The sequence below is a fragment of the Chenopodium quinoa genome, unplaced genomic scaffold (assembly GCF_001683475.1).
Source record: "Chenopodium quinoa cultivar QQ74 unplaced genomic scaffold, ASM168347v1, whole genome shotgun sequence".
Classification (NCBI taxonomy): Eukaryota; Viridiplantae; Streptophyta; class Magnoliopsida; order Caryophyllales; family Amaranthaceae; genus Chenopodium; species Chenopodium quinoa.
The window spans coordinates 6,598,925-6,625,396 of record NW_018742763.1 but is presented as its reverse complement, the minus strand read 5'-3'; the positions used below and the strand labels follow the sequence as shown (position 1 = coordinate 6,625,396).

Here is a 26,472-nt window from a genome sequence, read left to right as displayed (position 1 = left end):
ATGAAACAAATTCTAGAAAAGGAGGTGAACAAAAGAGTAAGCCAGTGTCTGATCCAACTTCTGGCATTTGGTACACCTCGAAGATTGGTGGTATGGCTCTAAAAACTATTTTACCTTTTCTATTTTTATTTTATTTTATTTATTGTTTAAAAACTAATCTACAAATTGTAAACTATAAATCTCTGCCTGTTTTAAGCTACGCAAATTTGAGAGGTTAATAAGTTTAACATTGATGCTTGCAATCTGATTATTGGAACTCCTCTATAAATGCATATTTAGATTATAAGAGTTTGGAGGATGGTTGATTTTTCCAAGCTAATTTTTACCTCGAAGAAATTAATTCCTTAATGATAAGGGGATGGGACAATTTGACTATTGTATTAGGTCAAGGGGATTCTGCACAAAAGATACTTTGATTTCTGTAATTGATTAAGGTTTATATGATATGGATTCTTAAATGACTTTAGGAAAGGTGAATGGCAACATCCCTAGAAGATCACAACATTAAGATTATGCAGTCTTATCAGAAATAAAAATCTTTGAACCAATGCAGATTTGTTGATTTGGTTTTAAGATCATCTGTCCAATCTCTAGCGTACTAGATATCAGAAATAATCCATACCAGAGCAAAAAAGATGTAAATACTAGGAATAAAGGAGTTTGTATGTGGTATTTACATGTAAGCTCTTGTATTTTCTTGTTCTGTTATGTTGATTTTACCTCATGAATGGATGTCCTGCAACCATGAACAGGTAAGGTATAGGTCAAACACCCCATTAGTTCTAAAAGGTATCACACTTGGCATAAGAGGAGGCGAGAAAATTGGGGTTGTTGGTCGCACAGGGAGTGGAAAGTCCACCCTTATACAGGTATTCTTCAGGCTAGTTGAACCTTATGGAGGGAAGATAATAATTGATGGCATCGATATCTGCAAGATTGGCCTGCATGATCTAAGGTCTCGCTTTGGGATCATTCCACAAGAGCCGGTACTATTTCAGGGAACGGTGAGAACCAATGTGGATCCACTTGGTCTTTATTCCGAGGAAGAGATATGGAAGGTATAAATTTATCCTCTCTAATATTCCTTTGCTAAGTAGTAATCACATCAAAATGATATAGAATATAAGTATACTCCAAGCATATAATCTAATCTTCAGCATGTTTGAAATTTGTAGTTACATATACTAATGTACCACAACTTAAACTAGATGATGGGGTGAATATAGACATGTAAACTACTACAAAATCATGTCATCACAAATACAAGAAGTGAGATATGCATGCGAGAAGTAAATATGTCCGGAAGGGGTATTTTTACTAGACAGCCAGATTAACAAAACTCCGCTAGTGGGTTTCCCGCTGCCAGTTCCAAGCCTGGATAAAGGAGGGTTGCAGTAGGCCAATGACAACCAGTGTAAAACTTTGTCACATGACATGAGCCAGATTAACAAAAACAAACTGTTTCAAACCTGATTATAGAAACTAAAATTGTTCTGATCAAAGTTTACGAATTGAACTATTCATTAAATGTACATATAACATACTCTGTAAGTCCGTATATTTCATGTTGTATTCATTACATGTACCAATGTGAATTAGATTTTTCTCTGTTCTCTTCAATTGGATTTTGCTAATAAATTTTTTTTTTTTTTTTAATTGGTACTTTTGATCTTTGCAGATTTACTATGTTTTTGTATAAATTGTATTGTCATATGCAATTTTGATATAAGATTAAAAAGTACTTTTTCAATTTATTGATACAAAACTTATTTGTATACAGAACAATGACTCCTTTAAAGTTCATATGATATGATTAAGTAAATTGGTAATAAGCTAAGGAAATTGTAATACAGAACATACCTTTGATGTTTGATGCTCATTAACACGTACATAGTCCTCATCATTGTCGAATGAGCCGTCCAAATTCCCTCTGCAGCTTGGCAACCCAAGAGTACAATCAATATCCTCAACAACAACAAGTATATACTTATTACTTGTTCTTAGCATAAGCTTTAGAGTACCTCAATTTGGGATCAGTTAATATCAGTATATGGCCTGTGTTACTGATCAAATGCATGGAGAAAAACCTGATTGTGTGGTGTTTATTTCTTATGCATGTTGATATGTTTAGGAACTATAATTTAACTCTTTTTCCATGCAGTACGCCCTGCCATACCTGGGATGCTTTCCAACTGGCTCATGCATCATATAGTCTTTATTGCATTCGGAACAATGTAGTGGTTCCCCGGAACATCCAAATGGCTGGTTGTAATCTGGGGGGCCATCTCTTCTTGGGGAGGCTCTCATTGTTGAAGTTGCTTTGACCGAGGTTAATGATGGTGATGAAGAAGATGGCTCTGGGAGTAATCTTTCTGCTGTTAAAATCTATGACGATGAAGTGAGTGTGAGATTTTTGGTCTGTGGGGTGGCATGCTCATTGGTGAGTCACTGAATTATGAAGCCTGCTTGTTTCATGGCTATGAAAAGGACATTTGCTAATATATACATCTTTTTTGTAGGATGTATATTTGTTGGGATGTTTGGAGGATGGACTGAATGCACTTTTGGGCATAGAGGTAAGTTCACCTGTTCAGCCCCCCCCTCTTTTTTTTCCCTCTTTATAAACTCGATTTATTTGTTTTTTCCCCTCCATGTATAAGCATGGAGCTCATCTTCAGTACAGATTATTTTGTATTTTTGCATATGGACACTTGGTTGAGCAATAGGTTTTATGCCGGTTTTCTCCATATCATGCCTCTTTAACGTCTATCATGTCTGTTCCAATGCACTGAATGTCATGAATGGTGCTGAATGCAATTTTAGGGCAATTTCTGGTCATGAATGTGGCTGGCAATTTTGACAGCTCGTGCTGGATCTGGTGTTGGCTGCCTAGTCGTGGTGTAGCTTCTTCTGGTTGCTGTTTTGCTTGTAGCTGCTGCTTGGGTTGCTAGTCGTGGTGTGGCTGTGCTGTCTCATTCTCTGTTGCAGGCTTAGGGTCAGTGGGAGCAATCTGCAATCTGTTTTTTTTTTTTTCTATTTATCAAAGATGTAGTGCTCTTTAATGGATGTATGACACAAATATTGAAGAAAATATATGTGTTTTATGTATATTATGATTATATATAAATATTTGTACAATTTAAGTGAAAAAAATGCAAAAAAAAATAAATTATTTTTTTATTTTTTTGGGGCACTTCTGGCACCGATTTTAGTAAAGAACCGATGCTAAAAGTTTTTTTTTTTTTTAATATTTTTGGAGACTTTTGGCACCGGTTTTTCCTAAGAACCGGTGCAAAAAGTCCTTTTTCCCACCGGTTATGAACCGGTGCGAAATCTATGGGGTTTTAGCACCCCACAAATAGAACCCGGTTCAAAACCGGTGGGAAAGGGGGGGTTTGAACCGATGGGGAATTCGTTTTTTCGCCTAGTGCATGCTGATCAAATTTGAGAGGGATGATGGGTCAGTGGGTTCCTTGAATGGGGATCAGAAGACGGCAAGGGAGTGCTACCTCTCTGACGTCAAGCCTACTGTGGCCACAGTCGGCCAAGGCGAGAAACCTATTGACCTTGATGACTTCAAGGAAGTCGCGCCTGCTCCCAAAGCAGGCGGCAAAAAGAGAAAGGTGGACCACTTGGTGGCCATAAAAAAAGAGAAGGAATAGCAATCACTGATCAGGGAACGGTCAGATGATCTCTGTCCCCAGTCGGCTGGTGAAAATATTGACATTGTTCTTGACGACAGCCGTCCGGAACGAACTGTCAAGGTGGGGATGGTTGCTTTTGCCAGGTTGGGCGCAAATTTGCACCAACTGCTGAAAGAATTCAAACACATTTTTGACTTTGAAGTGGAAAAGATGCCAGGCGTCAGCCCGGATCTTGTTGTTCACAAACTCGCCGTGGATTCAAAAAAGAAGCTGGTTAGGCAAAAAAAAAAGAAATCATGGCGAGGAAAGATCTCAGGCGGCTGCCGCCGAGCTCAAGAAGCTGATGGATGCCGGGTTCATTCGGCAATGCTACTACCCGGATTGGGTAGCAAACGTTGTCCTCATTAAGAAGCTGAATGGTACCTGGCGGATGTGTGTTAATTACACAGATCTGAACAAGGCATGTCCGAAGGATAGCTATCCACTTCTAAAGATCGACAGTCTAGTCGACTCTACAGCCAGTCATGCCTTGATGAGCTTCATGGACGCCTACTCAGGCTTCTATCAGATACCCTTGTGGAAAAAAGATCAAGAGAAGACGACATTCGTCACTGATCAAGGGTTATTCAGTTACATGGTGATGCCGTTTGGGCTGAAGAATGCGCCTGCTACCTTCCAACGAATGATTAATACAGTCTTCATTAATCTAATTGGGAGGAATGTAGAGGCGTACATTGATGACATGATAATCGAATCTAAGCTACAGACGGATCACCTTGCTGACCTCCGAGAAACCTTCACCACCATCATGCGGCACAAGGTCATGCTTAATCCCAAGAAGTGTGCCTTTGGAGTTGAGTCTGGGAAATTTCTCGGATTTTTTATTGATCAAAGGGGGATAGAGGCCAATCCGGAGAAGGTACAGGCGGTGATTGACATGAAGTCACCCCGCACTGTCAAGGAAGTTCAAAAACTTACCGGTTGTCTGGCGGCCTTGGGGAGATTTCTCAGCCGGTCAGGTGACAAGTGCCTCTACTTCTTCCAGGCAATCAAAAAGAAGACTAGATTCGAATGGGGGGTAAATGTTGAGGCGACATTCTAGAAATTGAAGGAGCACCTCCACTCATTGCCGCGTCTGGTTAGCCCTCTAGCAGGAGAGGTTCTCTATATGTATTTGGCCATCTAAGATCATGCCCTCAGTGCCGTCCTCCTAGCTGAAAGAGACGGTATTCATCTTCTGGTATATTTCATTAGCCATGTACTTCGGAATGCTAAGCTACGGTACCCCTTGGTTGAAAAATTTAGCCTTGCCCTATTAATGGCAATCAAGAAGTTGAAACCTTACTTCTTGGCTCATTCGGTGGTGGTCTACACATATCAACCCCTTAAGAGGCCAATGACAACCTCGGAGTCATCCGGCAGAATGCTCAAATGGGCTATTGAAATGCAAAGTCTGGAAATAACCTTCGAACCAAGAAAGGCAGTGAAAGGTTAGGCGTACACCGACTTCATTGTAGAAATGACAAGGCTAGTTCAGCCGAATGTTAATCAGGTTTAGAAGGTATATGTAGACGGGAGCTTTACTATGAATGGCTGTGGTGCAGGCGTAATTTTCAAGTCTCCAGAAGGGGACAAATATAAATATGCACTGAGGTTCAAGTTCCAAGCCTCAAATAATGAGGCGGAATATGAGGCCCTACTAGCCGGTATCCGCATGTGTAAGGCGGAAGGGGCAAGAAAGGTTGACAACTGCTCTGACTCACAGTTGATCGTTAGCCAATACCATGGTGACTACGAGGCCACCCATCCGGCTATGATCAAATATCTGCAGGCCGTCAAAGACGAGGCCGGGACACTTGATGAATTTCATCTAAGTCAGGTCCCCAGGTCAGAAAATAATCAGGCAAATGCACTGTCTAAGTTGGCATCATTCGCCTCTTGTGATACGCCTAGGTCATTCTTTTGGGAAGTCATGGAAAAAAGAAGCGTTGAACATGATCCCATTGGAGTTTTGACCGAAGCTCGACCTGGATGGATGCCATCCGGGCTTACCTGGCAAACGACACTTTGCCGGATGCCCCTTCAGAAGCGGCTGCATTAAAGAAGCGAGCCGCAAGTTTTGAGATCCATAATGGAGCACTCTTTAGGAAGGGTTACCTCCAGCCGCTGCTAAAATGTATTACCCTAGAAAAGGGGAAAAAAGTTCTAGAGGATCCGCACTCGGGCTTTTGTGCATCACATATTGGCGGTAGAACTTTAGCAAAAAGGGCTAAACGACAAGGCTACTTTTGTCCCACTCTTGAGGCAGACGCCATGGAAATGGTGAAGAAGTGTGACAGTGTCAAAGATTTGGCAAACTCATACATCGTCCGGCCACTGATTTGACGGCTATATACAGCCCGGTTCCATTTGCAAAATGGGGCATGGACATCCTTGGTCCATATAAGCCTGCTACAGGCAGACGGAGGTATATCTTGGTCGCTGTAGATTACTTCACCAAATGGGTTGAGGCAGAGGCGGTTAAGGGCATTAAGACAAAGGATGTCATCTCCTTCATTTGGAGAAACATCATCACCCGGTTTAGGGTACCTATGTCTATGGTCTTCGACAATGGCCCTCAGTTTGAAACGCCTGCCCTCAAGAGCTGGTTGGGAGATCAAGGGATCTCACATTGTTTTGCATCAGTCGACCATCCCCAAGCAAACGGCCAAGTTGAGGCCTTCAACAAGCTCGTCTCAGACGGCATTAAAAAGAAAATTGAAAGAGCTGGTGGTCTATGGGAAGATGAGTTGCCTCATGTCCTATGTGCCATCAGAACAACTGAAAAAGAGGCAACCAGTGAAACCCCGTTTCTCATGACATATGGCACTGAAGCCGTCCTGCCTATTGAACATTACGATCTAACACTCCGAATCATGCTCTATGATGAAGAGGCTAATTAGGAGACCATGCGTCTAGCATTGGATTCACTCCCGGAGCGCAAGGGCAATGCCGCCTTGCGTCATGAGATATACCGTCTGAGAATGACGAGAGCCTACAACAGAAGAGTGCACAAATGGCCCTTAAAAGTGGGGGACTTTGTGTTACGGAAAATGGAGGCCATCGGTAGGGCCAGTGAGCAAGGAAAGCTAACCCCCAATTGGGAAGGCCCCTACCGGATTTTTGATGTAGTTAGAAGCGGCACCTATCGCCTGGAAACTCCAGACGGCAGCCAGCTAGCCAGAACTTGGAATGTAGATAACTGGAAAAAGTACTACTTCTAAAGACTTGTAAATCTTTGTAAATAGAGTATATTAATGAAAAGATGCTTTATTTATGTTTTCTTTCGCAGTCCAATTTGTGCAATGCATAACCGGTCATACGTAAGCCTCAAACTTAGCAGCTATTTATAAGGCCAATGGCCGGATAGCCTTTAAACCGCCTGCTCCAACATGATCAGGCAACCGGCGACGCCCATTTAGGTGAATTCGTCCAAGAGAGCATCCCCATATGGGTGGTACATTGTTCTATAAATCATAACTCAAGCGGCTTTAACCTACTATCTAGGTTAAAGATAACTCACGGCCGTTTGAATAATCAGTTGAAACCTAGATACAACCAGTCGTTGCTTCAACGCAACACAAATGGTAACTGATATCTTGGTCAAATATAACCGGTCTTTGCCTAAAGGCACTACAACCGGTTATAAACCCAAATTAAGCAAGGTCAAAACCTTAGCAGTTGATTCATAACCTGGTTAATATACCTACGCCCGGCCAATGGCCACCTAAATCCTAACAACGGTGATGACAGATACCCAAAGGGTAACTCGCAGCCGATTAAACAAATAATCTAGGTTGGCCCTAGCCGGCACCGTCTACTAATCCAACTTGAGAATAATTCTAAATTTAATATGGTTAATGACAGTCTATCTACTCGTCCAGATGCTTGATTGGATGGCTGCCTTCTTAGGGTTGGGCAATTCTAAGAAAACAATCGTTCAGGGGCAGGTAAAGCCAATGCATTCGGCATACCGCATGTGCAAGGTCAAATTGCAAAAAGAACAAGATTTGTACGAGCATACTAGAAAAGTTGCAAAAATTGAAGCAGATTATATCAAAGGAAAATATGGGCAAAATCAACTCATTCGGCAAATTCTATTAATAAAAAATCATTGTCAGCCGAAACTACGTCCGGGGAAAAGAAGAATACATCAAATACTCGGCTCGCAGGCCGAAGATAGAAAGAAAAACAATCAAGATTCACTGCTACTGGCAGGGTTGACACGTTTGGCCCTGGCTGGATGGAGGAGCATCTTGAGTTTGCTGGGGTTGAGCTTCATTAGCCTCACCCGACGCTCGTTCTTCTGCCTGCTCCTCCTGATCTTCCTCGACAATGCCATCCCATTCCTCGAAGGGAGCCGGCTTCTCAAGCCCAAGGGTTTGAGCGTCGTACACCTCGGTGGCGTACTTGTACCTCAGCTCGAAAAACACCCATTTGGTGTCCGGGTGGATAAGGGTCTAGGCCATTTTCATGCGAGCCTCGCAGTCCCGCTCGTTCTCAGCAACCAGCCGGTCTTGCTTGGCTTCTAACTTGGCTATGTGATCAGCCTACGTCTGGGCCACCTCGTTTTTCAGCCGGGAGACATCTGCCCTCAGTTGGGTGTTCTCCTTGTTGGCAACCCCCAGCGCTTTGACGTCGGCCTGGAGGTTTTTAACTTGTAGCTCAAAATCAGTCGCCTTCTTGTTGGCCATTTCAGCAGCCGCAGTGAGCTCTTTGATTTTCTCCCCCTGTTTCATCTCTCGGATTTTAGTTTGTATTTCATACATTGAAGTGTTGTATTGAGTAACGTCAATAAGGTTAGTCGCCCGCCTATTGGCGTGTCTTACCTCCTCTTGCTTCTTCCTCAAGGGAACCTTGAGGTCGTCTACTCTTAACATCACCTGCAAAACCAACCGGAAAAGGGTTAGCCTCTCAATTATGGTACAACCGGCAAAAGATTAAATTGTACAAAAATACCCCAACCGGCCAATTACCTAAGCAAGCAGGGAGTTGATGCGGTCAATGTTGACTTGGTGCACACCCGGCACCGCCTCTTTTTCGGACAGAGTGAGGATCCTCAGCATCCTCTTAGCATATTGTTGGAGGTCAGGCCAACGAGAAGAGGCATCTGCATCAACAGATTGATTTGTTAAGTATTGAGCATAGGTGGCACCTACATTCTGCCGGCTGCCTGAAGAATCCCCTGATTGGGTAGCTTGGGACTTGACTCGCATAGGCCCAAGCGACCGGGGGGATCAAAGGTGAAAGCCATACCTTCATTTTCAGGCTGAGGGGTCATCCCACCCCCAGCCGCATTGGAACCGGTCGCTACAGCAAGCTGCCGGCTTGAGGGAGTTTCAAGCTCCCTCATCTAAACCTCATCCGGGCCTGTGCTTAGGCCAAGGTCTTTCAGGCTTTTGCCTGCTGAGGTGGGCCTTTCAGGCACAGGCGGCCTTCCAGAAGAGGGAGGGGCAGCCGGAGTCCTCCTGGACTTGGAAGGTGGCTGGGATGGCGCCTCGCCCGGTCTTTTTAGCATCTTGGTTAGTGAGCGAGGAACATTCTTGCTCCCCATCTGAAACAGAAACAATGCAACTGGTTAATATCAGAATTGACTTATAACTATACAGACAGTTATATCAGCCGGAGTTTACCCATCATCCTTGGCCGCCAGTTGGGCCCTCTTCTTCTCTAATTGATCCTTCCGGATCTGAGCAGCAGACTTAGCATGCGTCTTCTCTGAAGGCACCATTTCTAATCCTTTCTCTGCAAAGAAAATAAACGTCAAAATCCATTCAAGCATGATACAGACGGCATAAAGTGCCGGTTATCAGTCAACATATGTCTGCTAAACATTGTGCTAAGGCCACAGGCGAAAAGGAACGCCTCGTCCTTTAGCCAGTCCGGATGAGGGACCCATTTCTTGGGGACAATGACTTCAGTCCCATCATCCAAAGGCAGAGAGGTCTTCTTGAAGAGCCCCGTCTCCATTATTTGCGTCCAAGCCTCTTCCGCTACTCTAGGAAGGGCGCATGTCTTTCCAAGAAGAGTCGGGTGCTTATTGTAGTAACGTAGTCGGTGGTTTAGACGCAACGATGGGGAAGAAACCAAGTAAAACTTGCTCTTCTAGCTGCTCCACTTTGACGGCCTGTCAAGCGTCATCATGTATTCCGGATGCGTGGTCAATGTATACAACGCATTCTAGCCGCCTGGGGCATGACTGAGGTAGTGCATATGTGCAAACGCCTCCCAGCTAGGTGTTATGTCCTGCATCTCGCAGGCTGCAATGTATCCTAATATATTCACCCAAGAATTGGGTGTTAACTGCCAAACTCCAAGGTCGTAGCCTCTTAGAATGGCTTTAATTGTATTATGGAGGGGGAACCGGAGGCCGGCTTTGAATGCCGCCTCATAACAGCCGAAATAGTTGTCGGCATGGTCAAGGTCGTCATACCAAACGACGGTTGCCTCTACAGGCGGCACCCCAATTTCCCATCCTTTCCCAACCGGGCGCTTTTGTAAATATCCGGGTAAGGTGGCGTTTAGAGTGACCACATCCCTGGCAGTCATGTGTGCCTCTGTTGGATTATTGATGGAGGGCCATTTATATGCCTCCTCATCCTCTTGGGGGGAATCCGGTTCCAAGGTAGACTCTAAAGAGTCTGATTGTTGGACGGTCTCTTCACTGCATATATCCTCGGACTCTTCCAAGATATCATCACTGGGCGTGCTAGGTACACCCGGATAGTCATAATGTACAATGTCAGCCGGAGCTTCGGCTGAGCCGTCTGATTGGTATTCGGGGTCTACAGCCGTCCGTCTCGTCCGAGCCCATCTGTCCTGCACATGAACAGAGACGGTCGGATTCGCAGAAGAGTAAGGGTGGTCTAAACACCCCCACACGGCATCCCCATTCCTAGACTCGAAGACGTATCTGGTGACCGACTGACAACTGTCCTAGGTCGTGCCGTGTTTGTGTTGGGTGAGTCCATTATTCTTTACAAGCTATACAATCGGAAAAAACTCAAAGTTGCAAGGGGTAGAGACGGTACCTTGAAGATACATTGAATATGGGGAAAGTTAGGTATCTGGATCAACAGCCAGAAATCTCTATGTTGCTTGCTAGATACCTAGACGGTTTCCCGGATGTACCCACTTGAAGAGTAACTGAAAATTGTTGAACAACCCAATCGTTCCTCTGAAGCGTTGCTTGATGATACCCTAGACGGTTGACCGGCTGTGGGTGTATTGAAAGCAAAGGGAATCAAAGGACACCCAGGCGGTTCTAATGTGTTTTTGGTGATGAGCACTCAGACGGTGACCGGTTGAGTAAAGAAAAGGAAGATAGTTGCGCAAGAACTAGTAGCCGGTATCAGAGCGCTCTTTTTCTCTCAGAAGAATTTCTCAAAATATGCTTAAGTGTTGAAAATGAAGGGGGGGAATATCTACTTATAGAGAACCCCAGAAGGCGAACCGTCACCTTCCCAATTCAAACTCAAATTAGAATTATAAAAAAAAAAGAAAGAAAAGAAAAAAAAGGGGAGAGAGAGAGAAGGAGACGAAACTTTACCTCCTTAGAGCATGACACCTGTCACAGGTGCCACGTGGCAAGCCACGTGCCACCTGTGACGGGCAAATTTTTAAGGTAAAACTACCCTGTCCACGTGGACCAATCATGTGCTGACACGTGTCAGCCTCAGAGGGGTCCTGAGAGAACTAATCCACTGGTGACATGTGGCACTCCAACCTATGAAAGGAGAACTGATCCCTTTACATTATAAATAGAGGAAAATCCTCATTTATTGCATATTCATTTATATACACACAAAACCCGAGCAATATTAATTGCAGAATTCTCTCGGAATCCAATAGAAAAACCTTTACATTTCGCACTTTTATACATCTAGATACGTTCTAACTTGATCGTCGGAGGCGGAACTCCACCCAACCGGAGTTTTCCGTGGTTTTGCAGGTACAGACGGTCGACGCACATTCTTAGAATTGTAACTCTCCCGAGGGACTCCAAAAACCCCAAAACAATATTAGAATCATGAAATTAGAAATATTAAAACATCCTAAACATGACACTAGGAATCAAAATCAACATCCTAACATGACACTAGGAATTAAAATAGTAATCTAAGCATGATTTCTATATTAAAAGGACAATTAAGTAATCGAATTACTCACTTTGATGTATTGTATCTCTTTCTATCTAAACAATATACACGTTAGTAAACTTTAAGAAAGACCAAATAAAATAAATAAATAAAATAATAATTGAAATATAGATTTTGGACCAAACCCTCAGAACTATCAACCTTTTACGTCAAGGTCTAAGGCAACTACGAGTTTGGCTAGGACTATTTAAGGCTCATTAAGGAGTTATGGTGTTTGTTGGGAAAAGTATCAAAGGATGTGTGTTTGGATGTGTTTAGGCTAAGGCTAGATTAAGGCTAGGCTAAAAATCAAGAAAAGAGAGAGAAAGAAAGAATAAGCTTTAGCTTAGAGAGGGAGAAGAGATGATGATTGCTGGTGAATGAAAACGAAGGAAAACGACCTCTATTTATAGGAAAAAAAACGAGGGAAAAGAGTCAAAATCCGACTCGGAGTAAAACAAGTTTCATCGCGGCGCAACAGCTTTATCGCGGCGCGATAGCTTTATCGAGGCGCGATAGGCTTATCGCAATGCGATATTTCTATCGCTCAGCAATGCTTTTAGAATATATAATCCGTACGGAATCCGACTTCCAATTAAATTGGGTTAATAGAATTTTCATACGTATTTTAATTATATCAAAATTAAAATCATTAAAAAATAAGCGTTTTATCCGATGTAAAATTCTTAAGTCTTTATCTTTTCAAAAACAGGATAAATTAGAACCTTCTAGAGAATTCTAGAAGCCACTAATAAATCATAATGGATTTAGGATCGAAAACAACCTTCTAGAGATTCTAGAAGCTTGTAATAAATCAAGATTCTAGAAGCTTGTAATAAATCCTAATTGGTTTAGGAATGAGGTTTAGGTTAATGGACCCTCCACATGGTCATTGGGTCGTAGGTAAGGCTCAGTTCGGGCTCAGTTTAGTATTTTGGTCATAACCTCTTCGTTATAACTCGGATTTGTGCTTATAATATATCGTTGGAAAGCTCTTTTCAAGCTTCATCCAACTATTCAATTATTGGACCCAGTTTATGGACCAAAATCTGGTTTTGACGTTTTTATGAAGAGGACATGAAATGAATGATTTTAAGAGACACGAAATATATGATTTTGGGTTTAAAATATTTTAGGAAAGGTTAGAAATGGTCAACGCTAAAGGGAAATTTACGAGACTCTTCAACTCTTCACCAACTCGATAATCAAAGACGTAAAAGGTACTCATCACTGGGTTTGGTTTTGGGGAGACACGATCAGGTATCTACAGAATCCCCCACTTTGACTGAGTTTGGAGAAACGTAATTTTCGAAAACGAAAGTCAAAGTAAGTCGATAGAGACGGAGAATGATTCAGAAGGTTCTGCAATCCTAAATCATTCTTTTTAACACCAATTCCTGTAGAAAAGCGTTAGTTCTACAAATAAAGGAGTTAAGAAACGCGTATATGCTCAACCAATGCTCAGGTGTAATATTCTTTGCCAATGCCTAGGCGTAATATACTCTCCCAATGCTTAGGCGTTTTTAATTGTAATGAGCAATTGCTTAGGCGCTTATCAAATATGCTTTGTAATGAGCTAATGTTTAGGCACCTATATAAGGTGATCGTCATCAGGCCGATCATCAATCAAAAGTATAATCGGGCCTTCTACTAATCAAATCAATTGCTCATCGTGAGACTCAAAAGCTTAATGGCGTACCAAAAAGCTCAAAATGGATAAATATGGACCACAAAAATTAATTTATGGGACCCACCAAGTCTAACACGGGCGAAAGCAGATATCGCGTAACGACTGGTCCTATCGCGCCGTGATATGCATATCGCGTTGCGATGGATCTATTGCGTCGTGATAAATTCGCAGTTCGCGAATTTAAACACTTCTTCTTCCTCATTTTTTCGGTTGCTCTTCTTTTGTTCCGTTTTCGCTCAAACTTCAAACCGCTCGTTCTTGGTCGTTTCTCAACCAAATCAACTCAAATTTGCACCAAATTGTTGCATTTTCACTCTAGCTTGCCGATCTATGTACGTTTTACTTAAAATTTTCTTATTTTGGGTGAATTTTGAGCATGTATTTCACGTTTTTTTGGAAAAATCCGAGATAAGTTTATGCTTTTTGCTCAATTTTTGTTGAATTTCTTGCCATGAAATTGCTTGTATATGTTTGTATATTTCTTTGTGAGTAAATTGAGACTAGAATTGTATAATATAGTGAGGAAACGAGCATTTTTCCATTGTTGAACACTCTACGTTCGTGAGTACAATGTGACTTGTTCTTCATGATTTTGCTTGCTCTTTGTGCTTAATTTGTTGCAATATTTGTCACAAACTTGCAAGAAATTGTTTTGGTGCTCAAAATTTGCATTGTTGTGCGGATCAAAACCGTGCTCTGTTTTTGCATTTTATACTCTGTTTTTTTACGAACATAGTATCATGCGGCTAGGCGAACTTAGATACTATAGAACCTTTAATTTACTGTTTTTATATCAACATTAAATAGTATGGCTCGACGTCGAGGCTCTGGTTCACGTTCCTGCTCGTCTCACTAAGAGGATGAGCCCGTAGGAGACGATGATGGCACTTCCACCAGCCGGGCATGGTCTCTCTCTGAGTAGGATGAGCACACCCTGGCTTTTCAGCCAGTCTACCACATTCGGTTGGGATTCACGGTGGAGTACGTTCATTGCCACGGTTCGGGCAACGATATTATTTTGTATGTCTACCGCCATCATATCATAAGGAATATGGCGGTGAGAGTTCTCTAGGAGTCTTGTGGGTTGACTCCCCTTCTTCGAGTTGCCCCACGGCTCTTCATCCCTGGCGAGAGAGTCGTCGCATCGTTTGGGGTGTCCTGAAGTTTTTCTGGGACAACACGAATACTTTCCATTTTCCATGGGGTGAGATTACCATCACCCCTCTCGATTAAGGATGGCAATACTAAATGGATATTCGCTAACCCTCTCTACCCGCTTTAGATAAATGGATGAAAATCTGATTTAAATGGATGAGAAGCGGGTGATGGATCGGATCGGATATGGATGATACTTACTTCACCCGTTAACCATCTACCCATCCATTTAACATATATTAAATTTTTTATCTATAAATTTTTAATAATAAAATATAAAATATGCAAGAAAATTACTTATTTTTGTGTTGCAAGTTAATTTTTTCAAAGAATACGTTGTTATTGTTTTCTTTTTTTTTATTATTAAATAGAAATTTATTGTATAAATAACCAAAAAATAAAGTTTATGTCAATTTTTTTTCACTTTCATTACTCATCCGTTAGTCATCCGCTCCACCCGTTTCATCCGCGGATGATGGACGAACGGATATGGATGATGGGTGAAGCAGGTGACGGATGGATGTGGATGGAGCAATTAAATTAATGGATGGATGTGGGTGAAGCTCCACCCGATCCAAATCTGATCCATTGTCATCACTACTCTTGACTTCTCTCTTATTAGCGGGCTCGAGTTTCAACCTGCTCGACTTCTTGCAGACAAGATGCATACTTTGGTTTCTCCCGAGACTGCAGAGTTGCTGGGTCCTATTGTCCACAGAGCCGCTGTTGAGGCTCAGAGTCTGGACACTAGTATGAGGACAGTCCACAGGGCGCTGCTTGCGGAGGCTTTTGATGATGATGCGACCACCCCGAAGCAACGGGTTCGCATCTTTGTTCTCATTCTCCTGTCGGGGACCTTTTCTCCTGGCAGGGGAAGTCGTGTTTTACTGCATTATCTTTCTGCCCAACGTGACCTTCAGCGAGTCGGCGCGTACAACTAGACCAGCCTTGGATAAGCGGACTTACTTTTAGGACTATAGTCGACTTGTCGTCAGCGACACTGCAGGGCAAAGATTTCTCTCTCTGGTTTTTTGAAGATCATAGAGGTACATTTCTCTTTAGTCTTGTGATTTCAATTTCGTCTTCGATGTTTATCGATTCTTAGATTTTCTGACTTCTCGCAGGCCTGGTTCTACGAGTATTTTCCTTCGTTGGCGCCAGCGAGGCCTCGGGCCAGAGGGCTCTCGATAGGCTCCAGCTGGCAAGAGCGCCGTGCCAGCTTGACTTTTGCTGCTGCTGTCAGGGCTGCGATTCTTAGGGTATGGATTTTGTCTTGTATTTCTTGCTTTTTCAGATTTCATCACGAGTCCCTGACTTATTCCTTTTGTTGTAACCTTGAGGTCCTGTATCGTCTATGGGCTAACTTAGGCGATTTTGTCTTGTATTTCTTGCTTTTTCAGATTTCATCACGAGTCCCTGACTTATTCCTTTTGTTGTAACCTTGAGGTCCTGTATCGTCTATGGGCTAACTTAGGCGATTTTAGGCTAGCCTCTTAGTATGCTGCTGAGAGGCGTTTCTTCTAGGGTACCTACGAGGTGATATGGTACCTTGGCGAGAGAGTGGCTATCCAGCACTCCTAAGTCGTTCCTATTGTTCCTGCTGATCCTGAAGCTCAGATGATGAGTCAGGAGCAGCTCTGGATCCATGCCGCTGATAGAGCTATATGTGAGGACTGGCGGAGACATAGCTACCCCGACCATCCTTATGCGGAGGCGCTACTTCCTCGACTAGCTCTGCCACCTTACCACGAGGAGGAGGTTTGTGAATTTTAACTAGTCGTTTCATCTTTCCTGTAGCCCCTAATAGTGTTTAACCATTGGATCTTACTTTTGTAGGATTCAGAGGAGCCTGTAGAGTTTGTGCCTCCTCGCATGTCGATCCTTTATCAGAGGATCCACGGGCCTACCCAGGAGATGGTCCCTCCAGCCCCGGAGGAGTGGCGGTTAGTGGAGCGATCCATTCCCCGTCATCAGACATGGGTGAGTTCTCACCCTTCCCTTTTTATTCGGTGTATATACTTTCCTGCTTTCCTGACTTTCTCTAATTTTGCAGTTCTCTCGCGAGGTGGTGACACGGATGGCAGCTGCCATGGATGCCTTTTGCTACCAGCTGGCGGGATGGAGCCACCAGGCGTCGTGTCGACGTACGGGGGATGTTGTACCGGTATGTCTTTATGCCATTACTTTTATTTGTTTATTTTGCTTTTTTCATGCCTAACTTACATCTTTTGTTTTTATTTCAGCTTGTTCCTCGATCACACACTCATTTGATGCTAGAGAGCTCGAGGGAGGGAGGAGCGAGGCGACAGCGCACCTCGCTGGAGATCCCGAGCAAGCGAAAGGCGCGTGGCCAGGAAACGGCTGATGACGATGGCAGCTCATCGTCGACAGAGGTGGGACCATTTGGTTACGGCAATCTGATGATCTGCCCCCACGAGTCCCCAGACGCTTCTATGGCCGGTCCATCATTTCGGCACGGTAGTGGGACGTACGAGGTTGGCTCGTCGTCGTAGTAGCCGGTGTCTACCCCTTTGCTGGTGGTAGTTTTCAGCAGTTTGGGCCTCACGGGGGTCTCAGTGGACTAGTCCTTTGATCACGATCCCCACGACCGGTGGTATTGATTCTAGTCTGATATTGACTCCATGGACAGCTGAGTTTTATGACGCGATGGGCGTTCCTCGGGATTTGTGTCCTCCGGCGCCGTAGCTGCTTTTGTATTATCTTTCTTTTGACTATCTAGGACTTTGTTTATGTTTTGTACATTTTATTGACTTTTGTGTACATATAATAGACTCATGTATATACTCTTTTAATTCTTTTTCATTTTTACAACTATTTATGTGCATGTGTGTGTGATAAATTTTGCGCAAAAATTCCGTCATTTTTATTATCATTGGAGGGTATCCGACTTTCTCCCCCAAAAAGAAAAAAGAAAATTGAAAAAAAGAAAATGAGGCAAAATTGAGGTTTTAAAATTTAATTAACTTGAGATTCCTTCACAAATCAATTAGGTTTTAATTAAAAGGTTGAATTATTGTAGGAAAAGGTGAAATAATTGGATAAGGTGGGAAAAGGTGAAAAGATTTGGACAAAATCGGGAAAAATCAAAGTACAAATCCGAGTCAAAATCAAATCAATGGATAAAACAGGACTTGCTTTCATATCGAAGGCGTCAAATTCCATCGCGGCGCGATGGATTTGGAAAATCAGTTTTCGAATAAAACTCGATTTTTGCTCCAATTTTGCTTATAAAAAAGCCCCTGAATATGCCATATTCATCATAATTCAAGTCATTAGCTTTCTAAACTCTTCTAGTTTCCACAGATTAGTAGTCATGTCTAGCAGTTTTTGTGAAACTACCCGTGAGTGGTGTCGGTCTTTGACTGCTAAGGAGAGAAAAGAGCTTGACTTTTTCAATGTGGGTGGTTTATTGGGTATCAAAGGAGTAGATCTTGATAGGGATTTCCTTCATGCCGCCATAGAATATTGAGACCTCAACACTCACTGCTTTAGGCTTGGATATGATGAGATTAGGCCTCTGTCGGAAGAATTTGGTGCTATTTTTGGTTTTCCCTGTTTATACCTTGCAGTAATTCCTACGGTGTTTGAATATTACAACAAAGATTTTGAGCGTTATTATAATCTTAGGGAAATCGATTTAAAATCTATAGTTCATGGAAACGCAGTTGATTTAAGAAAATTTGCATCTTTTTTCTTTCATAAACCTACGTCTGATTCGTTTCACATATATAGAAGAAGAGCTTTCCTTTATTACATGTTTAGCCAATTTCTGCTTACTAGCAGTAGTATCCATATGGGTCAAGCTAGATTAGTGCCTGTCATGGAACAAATTGATGCTTGGAGAAATCCAACGCCATTAATTGTTAAAGAAACAATGTTAAGCTTAGATGAATTGAAAAGGGATCCCAAACCACCACTTCGAGGATCACCAATATTATTACAAGTAGAAAATTAATACTTTTAATTATAAAAATAAAAAATATTTAAATTTGTAAAGTAATAATAATTTATTTCCACTCTTGCAGGTTTGGCTAATGGAAAGACTTGGACTGATTAGTCCTCCTGATAACATCGAGAAGTATACTCCTAACTGCCTTGTAAGAAGGAAGAATCATTTCTCCTTGAAGATGGGATGCCGAGAGTGGAGTAAAATCTTTGAAACTTGCGACTTCTCCATCAATTGGGTCATTCCTTGGTGGAAAATCAAGAAGATGATTGAAGTCAATACTCAACCTTCCTGCCGTATTCCAAGCTTGTCAAAGTTGACCTTTTATTACCCTTCTAAAGTGATGAAGCAGTATGGTCTTGCTCAAACCATTCCTTCCGGTGATCTTTGTCAACCTTATGAATATCCTGTATCGAAGAATGTTGAAAGGTTTGACGATTATTGGTGCACTAGACCTTTGTGGAACATTGTTTCTGACAAAATTCCTCCTCCATTGTTCAGGGAATTTAAATAATGGTTACTTAGTCGAAACTAAAAAGATAAGAACAAGGCTCGAAACATGGATTCTAAGGGTGTGGAGAAGATAAATGTAAAGGATCGTCTAGGTGACAAGAAGATTCCTCCTAGAGATCGTCTGGGGGCAAAAGTTGAATTCAAGACCTCTATCATGCCTAAGATACGCAGAGGGTAACGGGAAAAGGAAAGATAACCCTATAGAAAAAGAGAAGAAGACTTGGGTTGAGAAGAAGGTGGGTGTCTTTGCTAAAGGGGATACTTCCTCTTCTAAAGTCTCAGTTCGATCATCTAAAGGTTTCTTATTGGTAAAGAAGCTAGAGGATGAGGAAGATTTAGACAAGAATTGGAAAAGGGCTAGGAAGGAAAAGACAGATTATAGCGTTGCTTTACTTTTAATTTTCTTAGACAATTTTCAATTTGAAGTTAATTTTATTTTCAAGCCCTTATTTCATCAATAATGTAATTTCAATTTTATTTCAATTATTAATGCAATTTCTAGTTTTCAATTAAATTAAGTTTGTTATAGTTAATATTCCTTTATTATTGAAAACTAATAACAATGAAAATAACTTGAGTAATTTCGAAAATAATCCGAGTACGGAAGTCTAAAAAATTTTCAAAATGATCTGAAACTGTCGTAATTAATCACAGCTTTGAAATGGCAAAAATCAATTTCTATCACGGCGCGATAGAGTCTGCTTTGTTACGATGCTCGATTTTTATGATGCTAAGTTGATGCGTTCTCGTAAAAAGGTGGGGTTTTGAAAAAATAAAGTGGTCGCACCCTTGTAAAAGGGTTGCCTACGTATCCTTGATAAGGAATCAGGCCAAACGTAGCTCTCTTGAGTGTGGAACTCAAATAACTTGTGAGTACAACTACTTGAGTTGGTCAAGATTTGTCATGTTCGAAAATTCGTTACCATCCATATCTACTAACTTAGCTGCTCCTCCAGATAGGACTGTTTTCACAATGTATGGTCCAAACCAATTAGGCCTAAATTTTCCTCTTGGATCTAAAACATTCTTTCTAAGTTCTTTTAACACCAAGTCACCTTCCTTGATGTTTCTCGTCTTGACCTTTTTGTTAAAGTGTCTAGCCATGCGAGTTTGATAGCATTGTGCATGATGTAATGCTTCTAGTCGTTTTTCATCGAGTAGAATTAGCTCTTCATATCGTGCCCTTGTCCATTCAACCTCATCAAGCTTACTTTCCAATACTATGCACAAGGAAGGTATTTCTAGCTCTACAGGTTGTACGACGTCCATACCATATACTAGAGAGAATGGCGTAGTTCTAGTTGATGAGCGAATTGACGACGTGCGATAACCCTAAAGAGCGAAGTGGAGTTTGTCAGGCTAATCCTTGTAATTTTCTATCATCTTTTCAATGATAGTCTTTAAGTTTTTATTGGCTGCTCCCAGTACACCATTTGCTTGAGGTCTATATGGAGAGGAGTGGTGATGTTGAATTCCATACTTTTTAAGTAGGTCTTCACACTTTGCTTGAAAGTGAGTTCCATTGTCACTTATTATTTCATTTGGGAATTCGTATCCACATATGATGTTCCTTTCAATAAAGATTGTCGCATGTTTTGCGGTGAGTTTTTCATAGGAGGCTGCTTCAACCCATTTGGTGAAATAGTCAATAGCAACGAGGATGTATTCATGACCTCCTATTCTAGGGGGAGTGATTTTTCCAATGATATCTAATCCCCAAGTTGAGAATGGCCATGGAGATGTGTAAGTATAAAGGAGAGATGGTGGAACATGTTGCAAATTAGCATATATCTGGCATTTTAGGCATCTCTTTACATATTGATGGCAATCTCTTTGCATAGTAGTCCAGTAATAACCTTGGCGCATGATTTTCTAGGCTAGCATTTTACCGTTCAAGTGTGTCCTACACGCTCCTTCGTGGATAATTCGCATTGCTCTTTGAGCTTCTTGGCTATGCATAGGAGAGCTCTACCTTTGGGTACTCTCTTATGAAGTTCATTGTTTATGAGCACATACTGTGAAGCTAAGAGTCTTAGAGCGCGTTTTGCTCTTTTGTCCGCATTAGGTGGATATTCCCCTTTGGTGACATAATTGAGGATGTCTGTATACCAAGGTTCTTCTTCTTCTTGGGTTACCTCTTCATCCTCAATTTCCTTAGGAATTCTAACCATCAAGGCTAATCTTGCCAAGGTATCAGCAAATTGATTTTCTTCTCTTGGTAGGTATGTGTATTCTACCTTTTCAAGTTGATCAGTGAGGGTTTCCAAATAGGTTTGGTATGGAGATAGGCTTTCCCTCCTCACTTTCCATCTTTTGGAAATTTGTTTGATGATAAGATATGAATCTCCGAATATTCGAAGTGTTTTGACTCCCAATGCCTAGGCTGTTTCAAGGCCTACCACACATGCTTCATATTCTGCAGCATTGTTGGTAACATCGAAGTCAAATTTGATTGAGATTAGGACATGTTCTTCTTTAGGTGATACTAATAAGACTCCTACACCGCATCCTTTCTGGTTGGGTGCACCGTCAAAGTATAATGTCTAAGTATCATCCTCAGTGACCATCAACTCTTCATCTGAAAAGTCGTTCTCTTGCACTGGCGTAGAATCTTCAATTAGAAAGTCTTCCAAGAAAACAGAGACCGTGAATCCTTTTATAGCCTTTTGGGGCATTAATCTTAGGTCGAATTGAGCTAGGTTTACAATCCATCTTGATATTCCTCCATTAAGTATGGATTTCTTAAAGAGATACTTAAGGGGATCCATTCGAGGTACCACATAGACTGTATGGACGAGCATGTAATGTCTTAACTTGGTTATGGCCCATACAAGTGTGAGACACAACTTTTCAAGTGGTGTGTAGCGAACTTCATACTCAAGCATCTTTTACTTAAATAATAGATGGCGGTTTCCTTTCCTTCTACTTCTTAAGCGAGCATAGCCCCCATTGTTTCCTTGGTGACTGTCAAGTATATGCCTGGTAGTCCTGGTGCTAGTACAGGAGGATTTGCAAGATAGGCTTTGATCTTATCAAAGGCTTCTTGACATTCATCGTACCAATTTCTGGTATATTTTTCTTGAGTTTCTTGAAAATTGGTTCACATATCATGGTGAGTGTTTCAGGGGTTTTTGGATGTCCTGCGGGAGAGTTACAACACTAAGACTGGCCTATGGACACCTGTACCTGCAAAACAACGGAGACTCCTGTGGGTGGCAATTCCGCCTCCGACGATCAAGTTAGAACGTGTTCGGATGTAAAAAAGTGCGGTATGTAGATGGGATCAGGCTCCTCTTAGGAGAGAAATGATCATCCGGTTATCTAAGATAACCTCGAAATCCGAGCCTTAGCTCTCAAGTAGTGCAATTAAAGCTGGAGTTAATGCTCAAAAATTAATGTACACGTGTGTTTAATAATTTCTAAATGATGCTCCTTAGAAGGAACATCTCCCTTTTATAGGGTCTCGTAATGCATGCCCTGTACTAGGCTTCAAAAAACTAGGACTGACTGGGCTTGACTAGGAGTTTGGACCGTTAAAGGCCACTTTCCTGATTGACAATATATATGCCGCGTGTCATGGCCTGATTGGTCCACCTTGGACCTCTCACGGGGTGACATGTGGCGGACTCTGGTTTGTCCACGTAGATGACACGTGGGAGAGTTTAATAGGTCCACGTGGTGGGAAAAATACCCTAATCATTTTCCCCTCACAGGGGTGACGTGGCTTGCCACGTGGCGCCAGTGACAGACGTCACATTTTGATTGGCCAACGGTTTTTACCGTTTTTTATTTTTTTTACTGTCCCTTGAAATTCACCTCCCTATAAATAGGGCATGTCTCAATCATTTTTAAATATTTCCAAAAAATTTCAGGTAGAACTTCTTGATTTGAGAACTTTGTCTTTTTTCTGAGAAAGAACGACTGTTGCCTGCTACCAGACTGCCTGCTCTTACAGCCGCTGCAAATTTTTCAAGCACCTTCATCTTTACAGACTAAAGGTAACCGCCTGTTTTTCTTTCGTGCTTTCTCTTTGTTTCTTTTTCTTTTTGAAAATGGTTTCCCAAAAGCACCCGGCACAGCCTAGGTTAGTGATCAGCCGGTCACCGGGGACGGCTGAATCTAGAACAAGGAGTTCCGACTGCCCCTTGCTGGACCACCCTTTGCGAATTGCCCCAAGTCTGACTATCTATGTGTCTGTGCAGGACACCATGGCCAGAACTAAGAGAACTGCAAGGGTGACAAACTCAGACGACTCCTCCTTTTATGCGCCTGTTAGTGAATTATTTGACGTGCTGCCTGGCGCCCCCAACACCCCTAGTGATTCCATTTTAGAAGAATTAAGGGAAGAGGCTCAAAATGACATGCTGAGCTTTGTTGATCTAGCCCATCAGGCGGACACTAGGTCCGAGAGCTCAGGTAGTGACTCTAAGCCAAGTACTTCCAGCGAATTCTCTAACAACTCTGAAGAAAGGCACTCTCGGCTAGAGACAGTGCGAGAATCCTTCTCAGTAGAATTGGGAGAAAATTGGGAGGAGTCGTCTTCTACCCGCCGAGAGCAATATGCCGCCTACTATCATCATGTTCCCGCAGGCAGGCGGAAAATGATGGCGGACAAAATAGGGAGCTTCAAAGCTGACCATGTCATGGGGCATGGTTATATCTTATGCACGCCAGATGCCGAGGACATTGTAGTCTGGCCAGAGAAGTCCAGCTACGGGGACGAATGTTTTGGCGGCTATGAGGCGGCTATTAAGGCTGGCCTAAGATTTCCTCTTCATCCGGTTGTGGACCGAACCCTGGACGGATACCAGCTGGGTATCTGGCAGCTGGCCCCAAACTCTTGGTTTAACAAATTAGGCTATGTTGCCGGCTGCAAAATGCACTAAGTAGACCCCAGCTTTGAAGCATTCGCCCACATGCATTATCTCAGCCGGACCCCAAAAACAAGCGGGATCGGTTGGTACCAGTTGTCTAGCCACAAGGGCTAAAGATGACTTTGGGGAAGGAGAACAAGTGAAAAGATTGGAGGAACACTTTCTACATTGTCTCCAGCCCTGACATAGTAAGGAATAAAAAGTTTAACAGGTGGAACAGGAACCCACCTTTCCTAACAGGTGGATCTAAGCTGCCGTCTGTTCCTCGTAGAGCCAGAGAAGAGATCCTTAATAAAGGCCTCTTCAAAGTGGATATCCAAGCGAACCCCGAGACTGGGGGGAGGGAGTTCATTCCTTAAAATTATATTCCCAAGTATAACTGGCTATACGATGGGACTAATCTGGCCGCCTGTGGCCTTAGTGAAGAGATGCCGAGAGGTAGTTGACCGCATGTTCAGGTGTTTTGTAAGACTTGGTTGATTTTGTGTCAAACTAACTCTTTGATTCATCTTTTGCAGATAAAGCTATGGAGAAGCTCTCGGCATTGAAGAAAGTCGCTGCTCAATACCGCTCGGCCATCCTGGGCAAGCGACCAACTGAACAGTTGCCTGCTTTGCAGGCGCACAAGGTGAACTTCTTTTCCATTTGCCTTCATCAGCCAAGATTGATTTGTTGTCGCCTGCTTCTTACTCTGTGGTTTTTGTTGCAGGGCGATCCCAACAACCCCTATCCTCACTCACAGCCTGATCCAAAGATTCGGAAACAGGCAGCTGGTGACGTGACAACTCCTGGTAAACCCAGGAAACATGTGGCCAGTAGGTCAGGGAGAAGCCATCCTCCCAAGTCTCCAGCCGTCCCTGAGGGCAGTCGGCCTGGAAAAGAGAATTGAAGGAGAAGAAGACGAAGGATGAAGGTATCAAAGACTTGTTTCCTTTCCCTTACCCTTTGAGGGTCAAATTCAATCAGCAGTCATCTAGTACCTCTGAAAGCAGTCAGTCTATTGGCCGAATTTACACCAAGTACTTAAAAAATGTTGAATGTGCAAATGCTTCTCAGAGGTTGGATCTTGTATAGCTGGCCAAGTCCATGCTGAAAGCCGTCTCCCTTGAGGACAGGGAGGTGGTTAGAGGAGTCGGCACCCTTAACCTGGATGCCATCCTCGCTCTTCTTGCTGAAGTATAATTTTAAAGATTTTCTATTTCTTGTTTATATAACTTGTGTGCCGCCTGTAACCGACGTCTGTTTTTTGGCTGAGTGCAGTCTATGCTCTTAGTGCACGGTGTTTGCAGGCCCATCAACGAGAAGACCAAGGAGGTAAAGGCTGTGAATGGTCGCTCCGCCTCTTCTCATGATAAGGCCATGTTTCTAATTGAACAAAATGAAATATTGACGACTAACATACTATGTTTACGGGCGACCGTCAACCTGCAGTTCAAGGCTGACTTGGACGTTGCAAAGAAGCGGGTCACTAAGCTGGAACAGCAAGTCAAGGACCTCAAGGCCAAGCTCGAGCCTCTTCAAGAGGCGAAGAAGGAAGCAGACGGCCTCCGGACTCGGGTGGATAAACTGAAGTAGTGGCTGGATAACCAGGAAACCCAGCTTGCCAAAAAATACACTTCTAGAGCCGAGGAGGAAAAGCATGCCTTGGTTAAAGACATAATGCGACTGCTGATACTGAACAACCCCCTCCTACTACTTAAGCTTCCCTTTTTTATATCAACTTTTCTTCGGCCTACGTGCCGCTTGTTTTGTATCATTACCCGACAAAGGGGTCGGGATTTATTGACAATATTAACATTTTTGTCGGTCTTCTGGCCAACTGTTTATATAAATCATCCAGCAGTTTTGTCGGATATTCTAATTTGCACTTTCCTTTAAATTTTTGCATTTCATAAATTTTCCTAAGTATAGCTTGCCTTTTTGTATGAATGCTTTGAACATTTTTCAATATGCCGATTGTTTTGGTATACTGGTTATTTTTCCCCTGGGCGGTTGTGCGCCTGGTTTTCAAAGGATGATGGATTGACTTGGAAATCTTTGATACTTTAAAGAGTATGGCTGATTTCTAAGTCAATCAATCACTATGGTGATTGCCCCAAACCAGGCGGACAGACGGCCACTGGACAGGCAGTCATACACTCAGCATGATCCGGCTCTCAGCCTCAATATAGTTCTTTTAGTTGAACCACGCTTCGTTACTAAGTTTTGTACTTAGTTTACTTTATTAATTGTAAATTGTCCGTTTGTTTGGTACCTGTACAGAAACAGGCACCAAATGGGATGTTTAACCAAAGTAGCAAATGGTTGTTGGGTTACAGGCGGAAGCTATAATTGTTTCGCTAACCTAAATAGGAATAGTGGTCGAATGCCGTCTGTTTATCAAAAGGACAGGCCGCTTCGTTCCTTCCATTTTAGGTTATTCAGGTCGAGCGACTATGAGTTAACCTTTAGG

At 42.6% G+C, this 26,472-nt stretch overlaps 1 protein-coding gene across 1 annotated transcript; it reads left to right on the top strand.

Moving 5' to 3' along the window:
- On the top strand, positions 1-2,994 carry LOC110724354 (ABC transporter C family member 10-like). Its single transcript, XM_021903777.1, has 5 exons — positions 1-90; positions 753-1,058; positions 2,300-2,416; positions 2,520-2,576; positions 2,905-2,994. The coding sequence occupies exons 1-5, from the start codon at positions 1-3 to the stop codon at positions 2,992-2,994; spliced, it is 660 nt and encodes a 219-aa protein (XP_021759469.1).
- Positions 2,995-26,472: the final 23,478 nt, after the last annotated feature.

Coding starts and splice junctions, on each gene's coding strand:
- LOC110724354 (XM_021903777.1), top strand. CDS start 1: ATGAAACAAATTCTAGAAAAGGAGGTGAACAAAAGAGTAAGCCAGTGT. Junction 1,059..2,299: donor CCGAGGAAGAGATATGGAAG/GTATAAATTTAT, acceptor CTTCTTGGGGAG/GCTCTCATTGTTGAAGTTGC. Junction 2,417..2,519: donor AAGTGAGTGTGAGATTTTTG/GTCTGTGGGGTG, acceptor TCTTTTTTGTAG/GATGTATATTTGTTGGGATG.